The 18395-nt window shown below is 49.1% G+C and overlaps 2 protein-coding genes across 2 annotated transcripts in view; one reads left to right on the top strand and one right to left on the bottom strand.

Moving 5' to 3' along the window:
• USP39 (ubiquitin specific peptidase 39) overlaps positions 1-3618 on the top strand; it is a 116439-nt gene extending 112821 nt beyond the window's left edge. The window contains exon 13 of the mRNA XM_075346301.1: positions 2994-3618. Coding sequence (XP_075202416.1) covers positions 2994-3041 — 48 coding nt within the window. The 3' untranslated portion in view covers positions 3042-3618. The remainder of the gene's footprint in view (positions 1-2993) is intronic.
• A 4561-nt stretch (positions 3619-8179) lies between these two features.
• The window catches only part of SFTPB (surfactant protein B), a 46235-nt gene continuing 36019 nt past the window's right edge, over positions 8180-18395 (bottom strand). Inside the window, exons 9-11 of the mRNA XM_075342975.1 lie at positions 16852-16932; positions 16296-16403; positions 8180-8277 (exon numbers count right to left, since the gene is read on the bottom strand). Coding sequence (XP_075199090.1) covers positions 8242-8277; positions 16296-16403; positions 16852-16932 — 225 coding nt within the window. The 3' untranslated portion in view covers positions 8180-8241. The remainder of the gene's footprint in view (positions 8278-16295; positions 16404-16851; positions 16933-18395) is intronic.

Genomic DNA, 18395 nt, shown 5'->3' with positions numbered 1-18395 from the left:
CAAGGATCACAGAGCTCTGGCGGCAGACGCGCTAGTTCACGACTGGTCGCAGTTTCGACTGCCTTATGTATTTCCTCCTCTGGCACTACTGCCCAGAGTGTTGCGCAAGATCAGGTCAGACTGTCGCCGCGCCATCCTCGTCGCTCCAGACTGGCCGAGGTGATCGTGGTACCCGGATCTGTGCCACCTCACGGTGGGTCAACCGTGGACACTCCCAGACCGACCAGACTTGCTGCCTCAAGGGCCATATTTCCTTCTGAATTCTGCGGTTCTAAACCTGACTGTGTGGCCATTGAGTCCTGGCTCCTAGCGTCATCAGGGATATCTCCAGATGTCATTGCCACCATGAGACAGGCCAGGAAACCAACGTCCGCCAAGATCTATCACAGGACTTGGAGGATCTTCTTATCCTGGTGCTCTGATCAGGGTTTTACTCCCTGGCCGTTTGCCTTGCCCACTTTTCTTTCTTTCCTTCAATCCGGAATGGACAAGGGCTTGTCTCTCGGCTCTCTCAAGGGACAAGTATCGGCGCTTTCCGGTCCCACCTTACAAGCGTCCGTTAACACCCTCGGATCTTAACAGGGTGCTGACGACTCTTCAGAAGCCACTTTTCGAGCCGATGCGGGATCTCTCTATCTCGCCTTTCGCAAAGGGTGGCCTTCCTAGTGGCAGTCACATCACTCAGAAGAGTGTCTCAGCTAGCAGCGCTGTCATGCAAAGCCCCCTTCCTGGTGTTTCACCAGGATAGGGTGGTTCTACGTCCGGTCCCGGACTTTCTCCCTAAGGTATCCCCGTTTCATCTCAATCAGGATATCGTCTTACCCTCTTTGGGTCCGCATCCAGTTCACCAATGTGAAAAGGATTTGCATATATTAGATCTGGTGAGAGCACTCCGGCTCTACATTTTTCGCACGGCGCCCCTGCGCCGGTCTGATGCGCTCTTGTCCTGATCGCGGGCCAGAGTAAGGGATTTCAGGTTTTCAAGTCAACCTTGGCTCGGTGGATCAAGGAACCGATTCTTGAAGCCTACCGTTCCTTTAGGCTTCCGATTCCTGCAGGGCTGAAGGCCCATTCTACCAGAGCCGTCGGTGTCCTGGGCATTGCGACACCAGGCTACGGCTCGGCAGGTGTGTCAGGCGGCTACCTGGTCGAGTCTGCACGCTTTCACGAAACACTATGAGGTGCATGCCGATGATTCGGCAGATGCCAGCCTAGGTAGGCGACTCCTTCAGGCGGCAGTTGCCCACCTGTAAGAGGGGGCCGTTTTTTCGGCTCTTTTTATCGAGGTATTCTTTTACCCACCCAGGGATTGCTTTTGGACATCCCAATTGTCTGGGTCTCCCAATGGAGCGACAAAGAAGAAGGGAATTTTGTTTACTTACCGTAAATTCCTTTTCTTCTAGCTCCTATTGGGAGACCCAGCACCCGCCCCTGTTCCCTTCGGGCTGTTGTTCTTTTGTGTGCACATGTTGTTCATGTTGAATTGTTCTTTTGGTTCATGGTTTCAGTTCTCCGAACATCCTTCGGATTGAATTTACCTTAGACCAATTTATAAGTTTCCTCCTTCCTGCTTTGGCACCAAAACTGATGAGCCCGTGATGCATGGGAGGGTGTATAGCAGAGGGGAGGGGTTACACTTTTTAAAGTGTAATACTTTGTGTGGCCTCCGGAGGCAGAAGCTATACACCCAATTGTCTGGGTCTCCCAATAGGAGCTAGAAGAAAAGGAATTTACGGTAAGTAAACAAAATTCCCTTCTTCAAAGTACACAATCTGGGGAAAATGAGGAATCAGAAGGGGTTGTCCTAGTAGTGGACATACCCTTTAAGTGTTTTTAGGGAGTTGAGGTGGTTGTCACATGTTAGAAAATGGTTACAACTGCAAAGTGCTTGTAAAAACTTTATGCAATTTATGTCCTATTGAAAATCCTCTCTGGTCTCAAGAACAGAACGTATATAATTAAATAGTTTATTGTATAGGTTACCACTACAGTGTCCGGATTCCTAGGTTAGTGCACCCTTGCAATTGCTGCTCTGAAGCTGTCTGAATCGCTGTGTCTGGCCAGACTTCGTGTCTCCATGCTTCTCTGATGTTGCATTAAACAGCTTGCAGTTTGGTTCAGCGGCTCAGCCGTGCCGTCGCCTCTAACAAGCAGGAAACCGAGAGGCAGAGGAGCGGTGCGCTCCAGAAGATGAAACTTGAGATGGTCCCTTTAATAAAGCATGCTTAATTATTTATTTTTTATGTGCATTGTCTCGGACTTTGAACCATTGAAATGCACCAAAAACAACACACAAATCCATATAGCTCCGGGATCGGTAATCTTCCGCACTCTGCTGTTGTCAACCTTCGGCTTTCAGGTTTCCATTATGGCTGATGTAAGTTGTAGTTTAAAGAGGACCACCCACAAGGAGTTTCCTATATAAACTAAAGCCAGGGCTATACTGGCGCTATCATGCTGATTCTATACATGCCTTTAGTTGTGAGATCGGATGTATACTTTCTGAAATACAGGCAAGTAAAGTTTGTGAAATACACTGTTATTTGATTGATAGCAGCTACAGAATATCTAATAGGTGGGTCGGGTTTTGCTAGTTATTCCCACCCCTGTATCTCTCCTGCCTCCCCCCTTTAATAATAGAGAAAAGGGGAGGAAGGACAGGCAGCAGGCAGGGGCGGGAATAACTAGCAAACCCGACCCACCTATTAGATATTCTGTAGCTGCTGTCAATCAAATAACAGTGCATTTCACAAACTTTACTTGCCTATATTTCAGAAACTATACATCCGATCTCACAAGTAAAGGTATGCATAGAATCAGCATGATAGCGCCAGTAATGGTTTTAGTTTATATAGGAAAATGTGGCTGGTTGGTCCTCTTTAACAAAAGTTACAAATCCCTGTCCCAGATCATGCATCACCAAATGGAAATCGTACACTATTCTGCGGCCACAGACAGCTCTTTGGTAATGAGTAGTCATTTCTCATCTACAGATCTGGAAGCGACGTGAGGATGGTGAACAGAACCAGGACGGAGCGTAAAACGAGCAAGTCAACCGTACACCTATGGGAGGTACGAAGAGCGGAAAAGCGAGAAACAAATATTCTGGCAGGTGTACCCCCTCCCCCTACTCACCCTCCTTCCCTCTGCTGCCATCGTTTAAAGGAAAGAAATGAACCAGTTGTCAGTGCTGGATCCTGGATACCCTCCTTCTCTAGAAGGAACCCAGAATGGTTAATGTGTGCCTCTGGCCTCTGATCCCATTACCGGTGACTGTGGCAAACCCACCCAAGACCTCCGGGTTGTCTCTCTGCTTCCACATCACTTGTTATTGAACAGAGGTTGGAACATTTCTAGGACGCTGCTTAGTTTCCAGGCGCGCGGCTGAAATATTATTCATCCAGGGGTCTTAAAAAAAACTCCCTAAAGTGGGGAACATCTGAATCCATCTATATATTGTATGTGCTTGGATAATGAGGGGGTGCGCTGTCCTTATTGTCCCACCATAGATGAGATCACTTGATACCCGTGCGACTGTATATATTTATATTGAGTGTTTAGAAGAAATATTCACATTATATTTTTTGTCGTTTTGAACATTAAACCTGATTTCTTCCAGTTTTTTTTTTTTTGTCTTGTGATTTCTCCTCTTTCCTTCCTGTACGCGGATCACACCACAATGCTGAGGTTTCATTGATACTATGTGCGTCCATAATGGTTATACCGTATTTTTCACTTTATAAGACGCACCTGATTATAAGACGCACCCCCAAATTTGGTGAATGAAAAGAGATTTTTTTTTTATGTTAAATGGGGTCCATCTTATAATGCCAGTGTCAGTCTAACAAATCATATAGGGTATATGTCCCTCATAGCCCACCCATCCTAAAATTAGCCCCCCTTAATCTGGATATGGCACCCTTATATTGAATATAGCCCCCTTGTGCTGGGACACGTCCCTCTGTGCTGCCCATGGCCCCTATAGATGGCACACCTCCCCTGTGTTTGATATGGCCCCCATGTGTGCTGCCCATGGCCACTATAGATGGCACACCTCCCCTGTCTTTGACATGGCCCCCATACTGCTGCCCATGGCCCCTATAGATGGCACATCTCCCCTGTGTTAGATATGCCCCCCATACTGCTGCCCATAATAAAATAAAACACTCTTTCCATACCTTCTCAGCACTGTAATCCCAGTGCCTCCCTCCGTGGGGTTGAGCTCCGGCTTCCTCCACTTCCTGGTTCTTGCTGCCGGTCATGTGATCGGCACGGTAGAGTGATATCATCTCTGCGTGCCTTATCACAGACAGCAGCAGCAGGAGACCGGGAGATCCTCGCTGGAGGTAAGTAAAGCTTTTTTTATTTTACTATGGGCAGCAGCACGGGGGTCATATCTAACACAGGGGGGATCATGTGCGATCAAAGGGGAGCACAGGCACATATAATATGCCCCGCTGCCCCAGCCCATCAGCGTGATGCGGTGTCAGCACCACGCTGATGGACAGCGGCTTTGCATATTATATGAGCGGGAGCAGGAGATCTAACGCTGCCGCCCGCAGCTTTCACCTGCCCCCAGCACCGCTCCTACTTTCCCCCAAAATTTGGGGGAACAAAAGTGCGTCTTATAAAGCGGAAAAATACGGTATGTTGTCCAGTAATGCAGGAAGACTGACAATCTTGTCCTTGTTTCCAGCATTGAACTGGTGTTAAAGGGAATCTGTCAACAAAAAATGACTGTTCAAACCAAGCACAAGCGCTCAGTGCACCGTCAGTGGCCAAACTGTTCATGCACCTTCCCTCCTACTTGTTTTCCATCCACCTCTGCCATTGTCTTCCATGAATAGCAGCTCTATCTTTACAGGAGAGATGCGATGGATGGAAAACAAGTACGTGCAACAGTGTCACTGATCTGATCTGTCCACATCAGGGGTGTACCGAGGGCCTGTACTTGGTTTGAACAGTCATTTTGTGCATTCAGAGTCCCTTTTAATTTAACCCCACTACTGCTATACCTGGGGCCATATCCTATATGAATGTAAATACTAAAACCTTATAGGAGTACTAACTCTAGTAGGAATGAAACGAAAGGGGAACGGATGGTATCACAAAAAAATAAGTAGCTGCATTAACTTATGGGCTCTGTGATCAGGACATGCTGGAAAAGGGGCCCGAAAAATGCAGGGTTTTTGTTAACCTTTGCAGTACTCCAAAAATCGTGGTAAGGTCGAAATCAAACATTCAGGTGTCACGATCCAGCTGCGGGTCTCCTGACCCAAATTTGACGGTCTCAAGTATGTCTATAAGGCTGGTGATTTTGGGGCATGAGACCCATGGCCAGTCTGTGAATCACAGGCCATGACATACGGATGTGTGAATTCAGCCTTTTACAGTAAATTTTGGGCACGAAGGAGGGAGGTGCAGCTGTGGTATCTCTTGTGGCTGCAAGACTACAGTCTCTCTGAAAGAGATCTCATTTTAAGGGAATCTGTAAGCAGGTTTTTGCTATGTAATCTGAGGATGGCAGGCGATAGCGACTGAATCACTGGTTTCAGGGATGTGTCACTTATTAGGTTGTATGCTATTGTTTTCATACAATGATTTGTTTTGTCATCAGTAGATATCACTGCACGGACTACAGCTCACACCCCTGCTAGTCAACCACTCTCTCCTGATAAGCAGCTCAATGTCAATAGACAATGTATGTAGAGGGCGGTTATATGAGCAGGGGCAACTTTCTGAGCATTACTACGTGCTATACCTAAAAACTAATTGTGTCACAATTGAAGCACCCAATAAACTAAGTGAAGCATAGTTGCAATTGGGGGGGGGGTCTTTTTTTTTTTTTTTTTTTATTAACATTATGCTGCTCAGGTGAGGTAGTAAAAACCTACAACAGATTTGTTTTAAAGGAAACCTGACAACTCAGAAAATGCTATTAACCTGCAGAGGTAGGGTTAATCTGTGGTTAATAGCGTTTCAACGCCTCATGGATTTCAGTCATTGGGGCGTGCACAGAGCGACTACAGTCACCGCTCACTATATTGTAAGCACGCATCAACACTTTGACAGTTTGCTCTGCACATATGCGCTGCACACTCAGCAACCAAATTACTGGGACATACATACAGCCGCTGCTCAAAGCTTAGTGAGCAGTGACTGTAGCAGCTCCGTGCAGGCCGCTATGACTGAAAGCCAGCGGCTCCTGAAAGTAATAATGTTCATTTTCTCCCAGTAGCTGCACTTTCTGTAAGGCAGAATTGTAACTATCTGCAGATTAACCACATATCAGCAGGCAAATAGCATTTTCCAAGATAAAAGTTTCCATTTCAGGCCCCATACACGAGACTAAAGTTATCTGAAGGTGCAAATGGTTGTGGGATCAGTTGACTGACTGACTCCTCGATAGATGATTTTGGGGGATACCAGGATCTAGACACTGACTTTCCTGGCCGATCCTTTTATTTGGTGGGAAAAGCAGAAGACTCTCACAGCGGCTCTCATAGAGAATGCATGAGTGCTCGGCTAAGCTTTCCTGTATGTGGTAAAGTTGGGAGAGACGGCTGTTAGCTGTTGGCCAAACGATCGTTCAGGTATCTAATGTGTATGATGGCCATAAGTCAGATGATGGAGCAGATGAGACATCAGGATTAGGATGATTCACTGGACACTTATCCTCCATCCGGCTACATACTGTGATAAATTGAGGCTGTGGAAGTTAAATAGTCCAAGGTTTTTAATGTAAACCTTAGCAAAACTACATTTTGGTTAAAAAAAAAAAATATTTAAAGGGAATCTGTCAGCTGTTTTTTTTTTTTCTACAGCATGATGTAGGCAAAAAGATCCTGAATCCATCAATGTATCACTTAGATTACTGGCTGCAGCCGTTCTGACACAATCAGAAGTTTTTGATTTAAGGGGCACTTTGCACACACCGACACCGCAGGTGCGATGTCGGTGGGGTCAAATTGAAAGTGATGCACATCCGGCCTCACGGTCGCTATCGTAGTGTGTAAAGCATTTTTGAGACTATTAACGAGCGCAAAATCGTCGTAATCGTATCATCGGTGTAGTGTCGGCCATTTCCATAATTTGGAAATGACCGATGTTACGATGTTGTTCCTCATTCCAGCGGCATCACACATCGCTGTGTGTGAAGCCGCAGGAGCGAGGAACATCTCCTACCTGCGTCCTGCGGCTCACGCCAGCTATGCGGAAGGAAGGAGGTGGGCAGGATGTTTACGTCCCGATATCCGCCCCTCCGCTTCTATTGGCCGCCTGCCGTGTGACGTCGCTATGACGCCGCACGACCCACCCCCTTAATAAGGTGGCGGGTCGCCGGCCAGAGCAACATCGCAGGGCAGCTAAGTGCATGTGTAGCTGGCGTAGCGATAATGTTCGCTACGGCAGCTATCACCATGATATCGCAGCTGCGACGGGGGCGGGGACTATCGCGCTCGGCATCGCAAACATCGGCTTGCGATGTCGTAGTGTGCAAAGTGCCCCTTAGTCACATAGCAGAGCTGGGAGAGCTGCCCCCACCCACAGTGAGGTGTCAGGTGTCAATCAGTGTAGGGGGGGTGCGCCGATCTGCCATGTGCGTGACATTGTAGTCCTAAGGCTGGGGCCACACGGGATTACTGTGATCCCCTAGCATGACACTTGGCTTACTCTGGCAGTACAGCAGAGCCGAGTGTCATGCGTGTGTCCCTGCGACTGAGGTTCGATTGTGCAAGCGGACCTCAGCTGCGGGGGGAGGGCAGGCGCTGCGGAGGGGAGGGACGGATTTCTCTATCTCTCTCCTCCGTAGCCGGCTATTGCCATTCTCACCCTGCACTCGCGGTACACCGGTGTACCGCGAGTGCAGTGCGATTTTTCTCTCACCCTATACATTTGAATGGGTGCGAGAGAAAGAGTCTCGCCTTACAATAGTAGCATGCTGCGACTGTTTTCTCGGTCCGATCAGGGCTGAGAAAATAATCACTCATGTGCGCTGACACACAGGCTAGAATTGGTTAACCCCTGCAGCATGCTGGTTTCATCTTACATTGTAAAATCCTGCTGACAGATTTCCTTTAAGTAAAAAAAAAAGCCTGTCCCAAATTAATGAAGTATGATCTGATTGTGATGAAGACATGAGAAGAGGCTGATGGTATTGAAGACATTAGTCTTTTATTGCGTTATCATGGGTAGAGCCGTTTTCTCAAAGCAAGTAGAAATTATTTGGAAGCAGAGAGGACTTCAGTGCCAAACGTGTGCCAGACAATGGCCAAGGGCCTGGAAAATAAAACACAGAAAGTTAGCATTTCTATGCAAGACAAAACAATCACTGATCTCAGGGAGACCAGCCAGAGAAAACACTGCCGGCAGCCAGCGAGGGCGCTCAACACAGTGAAATCCTAGGTACATTGCCCCCTGGGACATATGCAAATCAAAAAAGTCGGTGGAGCCTCTGTTAGGAGTCTCAACACAGAAACCAGCCAGATATCCCTCCGGGAAGGACCCAGCCAAGAGGTGGCTCTTTTTAGGAGACCACCATAACCACCATATTAAGTGGCCCTTTTAGTCAATATCCAACTTTTTGACAAGTTTAAAGATATGACAAGGGAAATACCCTTTCCCTTGTCATATCTTTAAACTTGTCAAAAAGTTGGATATTGACTAAAAGGGCCACTTAATATGGTGGTTATGGTGGTCTCCTAAAAAGAGCCACCCCTTGGCTGGGTCCTTCCAGGAGGGATATCTGGCTGGTTTCTGTGTTGAGACTCCTAACAGAGGCTCCACAGACTTTTTTGATGAGCATTTCTATGCAGGCAGATCTATCTTACTGCACATTCACCTATCCAAATTGGGTGTGTGTGTATATATATATTGCCTGTTGCCTGTCTCTTTCCCTGTCTGTCTGTCTGTCTGTGCCTATGTCTGTCTGTGTGCCTCTGTCTCTTTCTCGGTCTCTCGGTCTCTCTAGCCTTCTCTTCACAGAAATCATATTTTCTTTATCGTTCCTTTGGGAGACCCATACCATGGGTGTTTAGCTTCTGCCTCCGGAGGACACACAAAGTACTACACTTAAAAGTGTAGCTCCTCCCTCTGAGCTTATACACCCCCTGGTAGCCAGTCCTAGCCAGTTTATTGCTTTGTGTCAGGAGGCATACATCCACACATGCATTCTCATCTGATTTGTTTGACTTTTGGAAAGAGTTTGAAGAAAAGCGGGTCCATGTCTGGACTCCCGGCATGTCCCTTCTCACCCCACTGTGTCGGCGGTGTTGTTAAGGTTGATTTACAAGGCTGCAGCCTTACATGCCGCGCTCCTTCACCATCCCTTCTGGGCTCTGGCTTGAAGTGGGAGCCAGCACGGTCTCCATGCCTGGCAGGGTCCGGTCTCCATCCACAGCCCCTTGAGGATTCTGTTGGACCGGAGCACTCATCCCCAGGGACATGGCCCTGCGTCTCAGCAGCTAAGTACCTGAGACGTTTATGTTGGGGGTCCCGGTTCTTTATTGTAAGGGGAGAGTATGCTGTATGTGATTGTTTTAACTTTTCCGGCGGATTCTCTAGCTTTTGCCCGAGAACCACGCCGATGGTGCCTGCTTGTCGGCCTCGCCGCTTAAATTTAGGCCCCGGCTTCGCCGGAGGCCTAGTTTCCTTTTCCTGCCCTCTCATGTCACTCATGCAGAGGGACAGGTTCGGCTCCTCCCGGCGGCCGTTCTACACAGGGGAGGGACACTCCCCACTGCTGGGGCGTCCCTCCTTCCCTGCAGGTCTCTATAGCCCTCCAGTTCCCGCTCTTTTATAGGAACGCCCCCTAGTCATTTCTCAGGCAGAGTTCACTCTGCTCTGCGACATCCTGCATTCTGCATCTCTGCTGAGGTGCTGCGACTGGGGGACCGGGCTTCGGGATCTGGAGGGCACACAACACCGCGCTCAGCGGTCTGGTAAGCCACAGCCGGTCTCCGGTTGTGGACCTCTGTATACCAACAGCATGTCTCACACAAGGAGCAAGGCTCCAAAGCTTTATTCTGCATGCACTGCATGTAAGCTCCTGCTGCCTGAGCCGAGCATTTATCCACACTGTGATGGTTGCTCTAACTTGGCGGTGCCACAGCCTGGAGTCTCACCCCCAGTGGTCTCTCAGGCTGCTGCTGCACCTGTGATTGAACCCCCGGCCTGGGTAGAGTCCTTTTCTAGGTCCATATCCCAGTCATTTGCTGAGTCCATGGGACTTTTGTCCAGGACTTTGATGAATATGTATCAGCCCCCCTCACAGGGTGCCTCTAATACTCTTGACAGAGGACTCCTATCCTCTGACCTCCGTCCATCAGAGCTCACGGAGGATTCATCATCTGATCCCAGACCCCGTCCTTCTAAGAGAAGGCGCAGGGTTTCCTCCCCCTCCCCATCCCACGGCTCTGTCTCAAGAGCTGACTCTCAAGATGAGGAGGATACCCTCACTGGGGGCTCGGAGGCTATGTATCCCATCGATTTCTCTGAGGGTGACTCAGATCTTAGTGAATTTGATTGCTTCTATTAATTCTGTGCTGGATCTTAATCCGCCAGTGTCAGAGGAGCAACTCTCTTTGGCAGAAAAACATCAGTTTACCTCGCCTAAGAGAGTGAAGAGTGTGTTCTTTAACCACTCCAGTTTTCAGACCGCTGTGACCAAACCCAGGGCCTGCCCTGACAAACGCTTTCCAAAGCGTGGTTCTGATGACCGGTTTCCATTTCCACCTGAGGTGGTCAAGGAGTGGTCTCACTCCCCAAAGGTAGACCCTCCGGTGTCTAGGCTATCAGCCCGGACCGTTGTGTCGGTGGCTGACGGCACCTCACTTAAGGATTCCACTGACCGTCAGATTGACCTTCTGGCCAAATCTGTGTATGAAGCTGCGGAGGCTGCGTTTTCCCCATCTTTTGCAGCAGTGTGGGCTCTCAAAGCCATCTCTGCTTCTCTAGAGGAGATGCATTCCCTCACCAAGGAATCTATGCCTGAGATGGTTACCTTAACTGCTCAGGCTTCAGCCTTTTCATCTTATGCCATGTCTGCCATGCTAGAGGCTGCTCACTGCACTGCGGTGGCTTCAGCTAATTCTCTTGTTATCCGCAGGATTTTGTGGCTTCGAGAGTGGAAGGCAGATGCTTCTTCCAAGAAGTTTCTTGCTGGGCTCCCTTTTGCTGGTTCACGGCTGTTTGGTGAACAGCTGGATGAAATCATTAAAGAAGCTACTGGCGGGAAGAGTACTTCCATGCCACAAACCAAGAACAGGAAACCCGCCCAGGGTAGGAATCAATCGAGGTTTCGTTCCTTTCGTTCCTCCAACTGGTCATCCTCTAAGCCTTCCGCCTCGTCCGCTAACTCAGCCAAGGATCAGAAATCCAACTGGCGCCCAAAAGCGCGTCCGCAGAAGACCGCAGGAGTTTCTGCCACTAAGGCAGCTTCCTCATGACTCTCTGCCTGCTCCAGCCACGTCCTTAGTCGGTGGCAGGCTCTCCCACTTTGGCGACGCTTGGTTAAAGCAAGTCTCCGATCAGTGGGTGAGAGACATCATATCTCACGGCTACAGGATAGAATTCTCTTCCAGCCCTCCAAACAGATTTTTTCTCTCAACTCCCCCCTGCTCCAAGGCCGCCGCCTTCTCGCAGGCCATGGCGTCCTTGCAGGCAAACGGAGTGATTGTCCCAGTTCCCGCTCAGGAACGGTTCAGAGGTTTTTACTCAAATCTCTTCCTAGTTCCAAAAAAGGACGGTACCTTCCGGCCCATCCTGGATCTCAAGCTTCTCAACAAGCATGTCCGGGTGCGGCATTTTCGCATGGAGTCTCTGCGATCAGTCATTGCCTCTATGACCCAAGGGGAATTCCTGGCGTCCATCGACATCAGAGATGCCTATCTACATGTGCCAATCGCAGTGTCACATCAGCGTTGGTTACGTTTTGCGATAGGAGAGGATCATGTCCAATTCGTGGCTCTCCCCTTCGGGTTAGCCACGGCCCCTCGGGTATTCACCAAGGTCATGGCGGCAGTGATTGCGGTCCTGCACCTCCAGGGGTTAGCAGTGTTCCTTATCTGGACGACCTTCTGGTCAAGGGTACATCCAGCGCAGACTGAGTTTCGCTCACTCTCGCCACCCTAGCCCAATTCGGGTGGATTGTCAATCTTCCCAAATCCACTCTGACTCCGACCCAGAGTCTCACGTACCTAGGGATGCAGTTCTAGGCTTTGCCGGCACTTGTGAAGTTGCTATTAATCAAACAGCAGTCTCTCCGGCTAACGGTGCGCTCTCTCCTGAGGCCCCGCCGTTATTCCCTCAGGCGCCTGATGCAGGTGCTGGGTCAAATGGTGGCCTCCATGGAGGCGGTTCCCTTTGCCCAGTTCCATCTGCGTCCTCTGCAGCTGGACATTCTCCGCTGTTGGGACAAGCGGCCTTCCTCCTTACAGAGGTTAGTGGCTCTGTCGCCACGGACCAGGAGCTCTCTTCAGTGGTGGCTTCGACCCCTCTCCCTGTCCCAAGGGCGCTCCTTCCTGACTCCGTCCTGGGTGATTCTCACCACGGATGCCAGCCTTTCCGGCTGGGGAGCGGTACATCTCCACCACAGAGCACAGGGCACTTGGACTCCGTCCGAGTCAGCCCTTTCAATAAATGTGCTGGAAACCAGAGCTGTGCTTCTAGCTCTCCTAGCCTTTCACCACCTGTTGGCGGGCAGGCACATTCGAGTCCAGTCAGACAACGCGACAGCGGTTGCCTACATCAATCACCAAGGCGGGACACGCAGCCGCCTGGCAATGTTGGAGGTCCAACGCATTCCTCAATGGGCGGAGGACTCCAAGTCCACCATATCCGCAGTCCACATCCCTGGCGTAGAAAACTGGGAGGCAGATTATCTTAGCCGTCAATCCGTGGACGGTGGCGAGTGGTCCCTGCACCCGGCAGTGTTTCAGTCAATCTGCCGCAAGTGGGGCACTCCGGACGTGGACCTAATTGCATCCCGTCACAACAACAAGGTTCCGGTTTACGTGGCTCGCTCCCACGATCCTCAGGCCTTCGCCGCAGACGCTCTGGTTCAAGACTGGTCCCAGTTTCGTCTGTCCTACGTGTTTCCCCCTCTAGCTCTCTTGCCCAGAGTCCTGCGCAAGATCAGAATGGAGGGCCGTCGAGTCATCCTCATTGCACCGGACTGGCCCAGGAGAGCTTGGTATCCGGACCTGCTCCAACTGTCCGTGGAGATGCCGTGGCATCTTCCGGACCATCCAGACCTGCTCTCGCAAGGTCCGTTTTTCCGCCCGAATTCTGCGGCACTCAAATTGACGGCGTGGCTCTTGAGTCCTGGATTTTGACGGCTTCTGGTATTCCTCCTGAAGTCATCTCCACTATGACTCGGGCCCGTAAGTCTTCCTCCGTCAAGATCTATCACAGGACTTGGAAAATTTTCCTGTCCTGGTGTCGCTCTTCCGGACATTCTCCTTGGCCATTCTCCTTTCCGACCCTTCTGTCTTTTTTACAGTCCGGTCTGCAGCTAGGACTGTCCCTCAACTCTCTCAAGGGACAAGTCTCAGCTCTATCAGTGCTGTTCCAGCGGCGTCTCGCCCGGCTGGCTCAGGTCCGCACCTTCATGCAAGGTGCGTCTCACATCATTCCGCCTTATCGGCGGCCCTTGGATCCCTGGGACCTTAACTTGGTCCTCACGGTATTGCAGAAACCCCCTTTCGAGCCCCTTAGGGAGGTTTCTTTGTATCGTCTTTCTCAAAAGGTGGCCTTTCTAGTTGCCATAACTTCTCTCAGGAGAGTCTCTGATTTGGCTGCGCTCTCCTCGGAGTCACCTTTTTTGGTTTTTCACCAAGACAAGGTAGTTCTCCGTCCGACCCCGGACTTTCTTCCTAAGGTGGTCTCTCTCTTCCACCTTAACCAGGATATTTCCTTGCCTTCCTTCTGTCCGGCCCCTGTTCATCGCTTTGAGAAAGCGCTGCATACTCTAGATCTGGTGCGTGCTCTCCGGATTTATGTGTCTCGCGCCGCCCTGTGGTTAGCACAAAAAGAGAGGCGCAGCGGTGCAAGGGTCTCTCTGCTTCTAAGCCCGTTGGATTAGATCGACCATTTCGGACGCCTACCAGAGTACTCAGGTGCCTCCCCCGCCGGGGATCAAAGCACACTCGACCAGAGCTGTCGGTGCCTCTTAGGCTTTTAGGCACCAGGCTACGGCTCAACAAGTCTGTCAGGCTGCCACTTGGACTAGCCTGCATACCTTTTCGAAGCACTACCAAGTGCATGCTCATGCTTCGGCAGATTCGAGCTTGGGCAGACGCATCCTTCAGGTGGCTGTCGCCCACTTGTGAAGTTAGGCTCCGCCTACTTCTTAGTTTTTCTGTTTATTCCCACCCAGGGACAGCTTTGGAACGTCCCATGGTATGGGTCTCCCAAAGCAACGATAAAGAAAAAGAGAATTTTGTTACTTACCGTAAATTCTTTTTCTTATAGTTCCGTATTGGGAGACCCAGCACCCTCCCTGTTGCCTGTTGGCAATTTTCTTGTTCCGTGTGTTATCACCGGCTGTTGTCGTGGACAGAGTCTCCGGTTGTTCCGGTTCTTACTCGGTTCTACTTGTGGGTGGCTATTCTCCTTCAGCTTTTGCACTAAACTGGCTAGGACTGGCTACCAGGGGGTGTATAAGCTCAGAGGGAGGAGCTACACTTTTAAGTGTAGTACTTTGTGTGTCCTCCGGAGGCAGAAGCTAAACACCCATGGTCTGGGTCTCCCAATACGGAACTATAAGAAAACGAATTTACGGTAAGTAACAAAATTCTCTCTACCTCACACATAAGCTTCTTATACTAAGAATTTCCTTGGTTGCTATAGGCAACGAATCACAGATCCTATTAATGACCTGTAGTTCCCAGCTCCATTGACTTTAGTTTTTTTTTTTTTGAGTAACTGTAAAGCGCAGGGTTAAATTTTCCCATCAAAACGTTCAAAATTTTGCGATTGTAAATGTGACGGTGCGGATTCCTTTAGCGGACACACACACTCAGCTTTATATATTAGATATATCAATTTTTGAGAACAGTTGGCTGTGACTAGCTCCATGCACCCGTCTGCATAGCGCCCAGGTACTGGGTCTTTCTGCAGTTACATGCACTAGTCGGGTCCATTAATGACACCAGACTAGATCATACAGCACTTTCCTCTTCACGTGGAACTGAGGTCTGTGGTATATAGCCCATAAGTGGCTATCACTGAGGCTAACATTGGTCCATGTGCGGATCATTGTGCACATGGACCAAAAATATGCCCATGTGAACTTAATCTAAAGGCCCCGTTACACGCTACAATTTATCTGACGATATGTCGTCGGGGTCACTGTATCCATGACGCACTTCCGTCGTCGTTAGCAACGTCGTTGCGTGTGACACCTACGAGCGACTCCGAACGAACTTAAAAATAGCGAAAATCGTTGATCGTTGACACGTTGTTCATTTTCAAAATATTGTTCGTCGTTTGGAACGCAGCAGACATATTGCTATGTTTGACACCCAGCCAATGACTAACAACATCGTTAGTGCGTCCGTCATCAGCGACACGGGTGTGTCGTTACGAGCAATGCTCCACGCCTGCTCCGCTCTGATTGGTGGTACCAACTGCGTTCTGATTTGGCAGGCATGGTTGATAAGGCGGACACAATTATACGCCTATGTCGTTGCCGGAATCGTTGGGAGGATTGCTGCGTGATGGTATCCACACGACCGCCTTGGTCAAGCAATATATCGCTGATCGTTTGTGAGATGTCTACGTGTGACCGCTACAAAACTACCTATGAGTGATCTAGACAAATCGTAGCAACGATCTGGACGTGTCACATCGCTAACGAGATCGCTAGTGATATCGTTGTGTGTAAAGCGGCCTTATGGCTCAATTTAGACCTGCTGCTGGTCTGTGCTTCGTGGACATCTGATGTCTGCTGAAAACTGACCGCTGACCGTAGGGGCTTATCCACTAGACCACAATTAGGCTACGTCCATACAGGATGTATTTGCATCAAAAATTCTGCACAAAATAGCGGCTATCGCAATCTTAGAGTCCTCAATAAGTGTCCACTTCATAAACTAAGAATCAGTGGATGTGACATATACGCCGCAGTACCACAACACTAGCACTGTAAAACTAAGAGGCAGTAACATCTGGATATTCCCGGCAGAAATCCACTGCAGATTTGTCCAATGCAAATAAGCAGCATGGGGAGAGTGGAGAACGCCGGTGATGCTGCTTTGGACAACCTTGGTCTTTCTGGAGCCTCGATCATCACCTACCTTACATTCTCTTGCATTGTCCAGGCTTTGGCACCAATATGAGGGTCCGGATACACAGGCAGTGTTCTCATGAATGGCCTTAGAAGGAGCTGGACAGGCGCCCAGTGTCTATAGACAAATAGGTGTTTTATGATATACATATACACTGATAATCAAAAGGGTAACAATTAGGGATGATCGAATACCTCAAATTTTCGGCTTCGCATATATTTTCCGAATAGGTCGCCGCTATTCGACTATTTGCAAATATTCGATGTGATGTGTTACTTACTGGGCTTTTATCTGCTACAGATCTAGCAGTTCTCTGTATAACCCACCCCACCACTGATTGGCATATGTTTTTGTGTACACTGTGCATAGGCAGTAAGCTGCCAAATAGTACTGGGGCAGGCACATATAGCGCATACTAGTTCTCAAAGCAGCTCAATAAGTGACACATCGTTGGAATCAGAGTCTGACTCTATATTAAGTTTCTCTCATATGGAGCAAAAACCTTGTGATACATTCCCTTTAAGTGATGTAGATGTAATTTGCTGTAATGTTTAGCGATACCAACCTGGCAGGTGATCTTGTGATCCCAAGGTTTCTGGAGAAGACCGGATAGTTCTGTGTGGTGTTCTTGGATGAAGGCATAACACTGAGAACATAGGAAAAACATCACGCACATTGCAGGAACCCTATTGAACTGATGTATAGCGGTAATCATATAAATAATTACTCCATTTACGTTTTTGCATTGAAATATAACCACTAGGTGGCAGCATTTTCATGAATTCCAGTAAAACCTTTTTTTATTATACGCTATCAGATATAACAAAGGATTGATTAGTGTTGGTTTGGCTATCAAGGCTACCAAGGCTGTGCATGGAGTAAGCCAAGTCAATAGCTCTCTTAAAGTATCACTCCAGCATTTTTTGTTTTTTTTTCGGTGCTGAAGTGGTGTTTTAAATCCCAGGTTCCCTGCCCCTAGTCTTATATTCACCTCTGATATTTGCATTCTTCTCTGCAGTGCCATCTTGTGCCTGTAACTTATTTCCAGCCATGAGCTCAATGCAAGTCTATGAGAGCCAGAACGATGCTCTCATAGACTTACATTGATTTGTGATCTCCAGCCACTCAGGCATTTTCATCCTTCTCTGAGGCACCATCTTGTGCCTGTAACTTCTGACCAGGAGCTCAATTCAAGTCTATGAGAGCCAGAATGAGGCTCTCATAGACTTAGGCCGGTTGTCACACAGACCATGTGAACCCGCAAGGTCCCACACACACATGGAGGAGACATGTCTGTCGGCAGCACGGGTATCACAGGATCACATACTGATGTGATCCATGTGACACGTACCGGAGAAAACATGGGTCTTTGAAATAAAAAGATTTTCTATATTCACCTGCATCCAGCGCTGTTTTCTTCGGCTCTGCTGCCTCCCGCTTCAGATCCCCGCTCATTATACTCCTAGATTATTCACTGCACTGAGGACCTGGAAGCTGGAGCATCGCTGGAGACAGCACCGGGAACAGCATCCCTGGGGACTGCGCCGGGGGCCAGCATCACTGGGGATGGCGCTGGGCACAGCATCGCTGGCGACAGGTGAGTATTCAGCAAGCAAGCAATGTATGTGCAGTGAAGTCCAGGAGATCATCGAAGTTCCCAATGAACTCTGATGAACCTGTGAAGTCACCGTTGTGACACTCGCTGTAGCACGGATGTCGCGGGGGTGTCATCAGGAGGTCATCAGAGTTGATTGGAAACTCCAATGATCTCTTGGACGTCACTGCACACACACTGCTTGCTGGATACTCACTTGTCACCGGCGATGCTGTCCTCGGCTCTGTCTCCTGCAATGCTGTCCCCGGGGCTGTTCCCCGTGATGCTCCGGCTTCCAGCTCCTCAGTGCAGTGAATAATCAATGAATATAATGAGCGGGAGGCAGCAGAGCCGAAGAAAACAGGGCTGGATACAGGTGAATATAGGAAATCTTTTTATTTCACAGACGTGTTTTCTCCGGTACATGTCACACGTATGACCATAACCATGCGTGTGGCTTCTACCTGATTAAACACGGACGTCGAAAACCGGCCTTACATTGATTTGTGATCTCC

The sequence above is a fragment of the Anomaloglossus baeobatrachus genome, chromosome 4, assembly GCF_048569485.1.
Source record: "Anomaloglossus baeobatrachus isolate aAnoBae1 chromosome 4, aAnoBae1.hap1, whole genome shotgun sequence".
Classification (NCBI taxonomy): domain Eukaryota; kingdom Metazoa; phylum Chordata; class Amphibia; order Anura; family Aromobatidae; genus Anomaloglossus; species Anomaloglossus baeobatrachus.
This window is presented reverse-complemented; position numbering and strand designations above follow the sequence as displayed.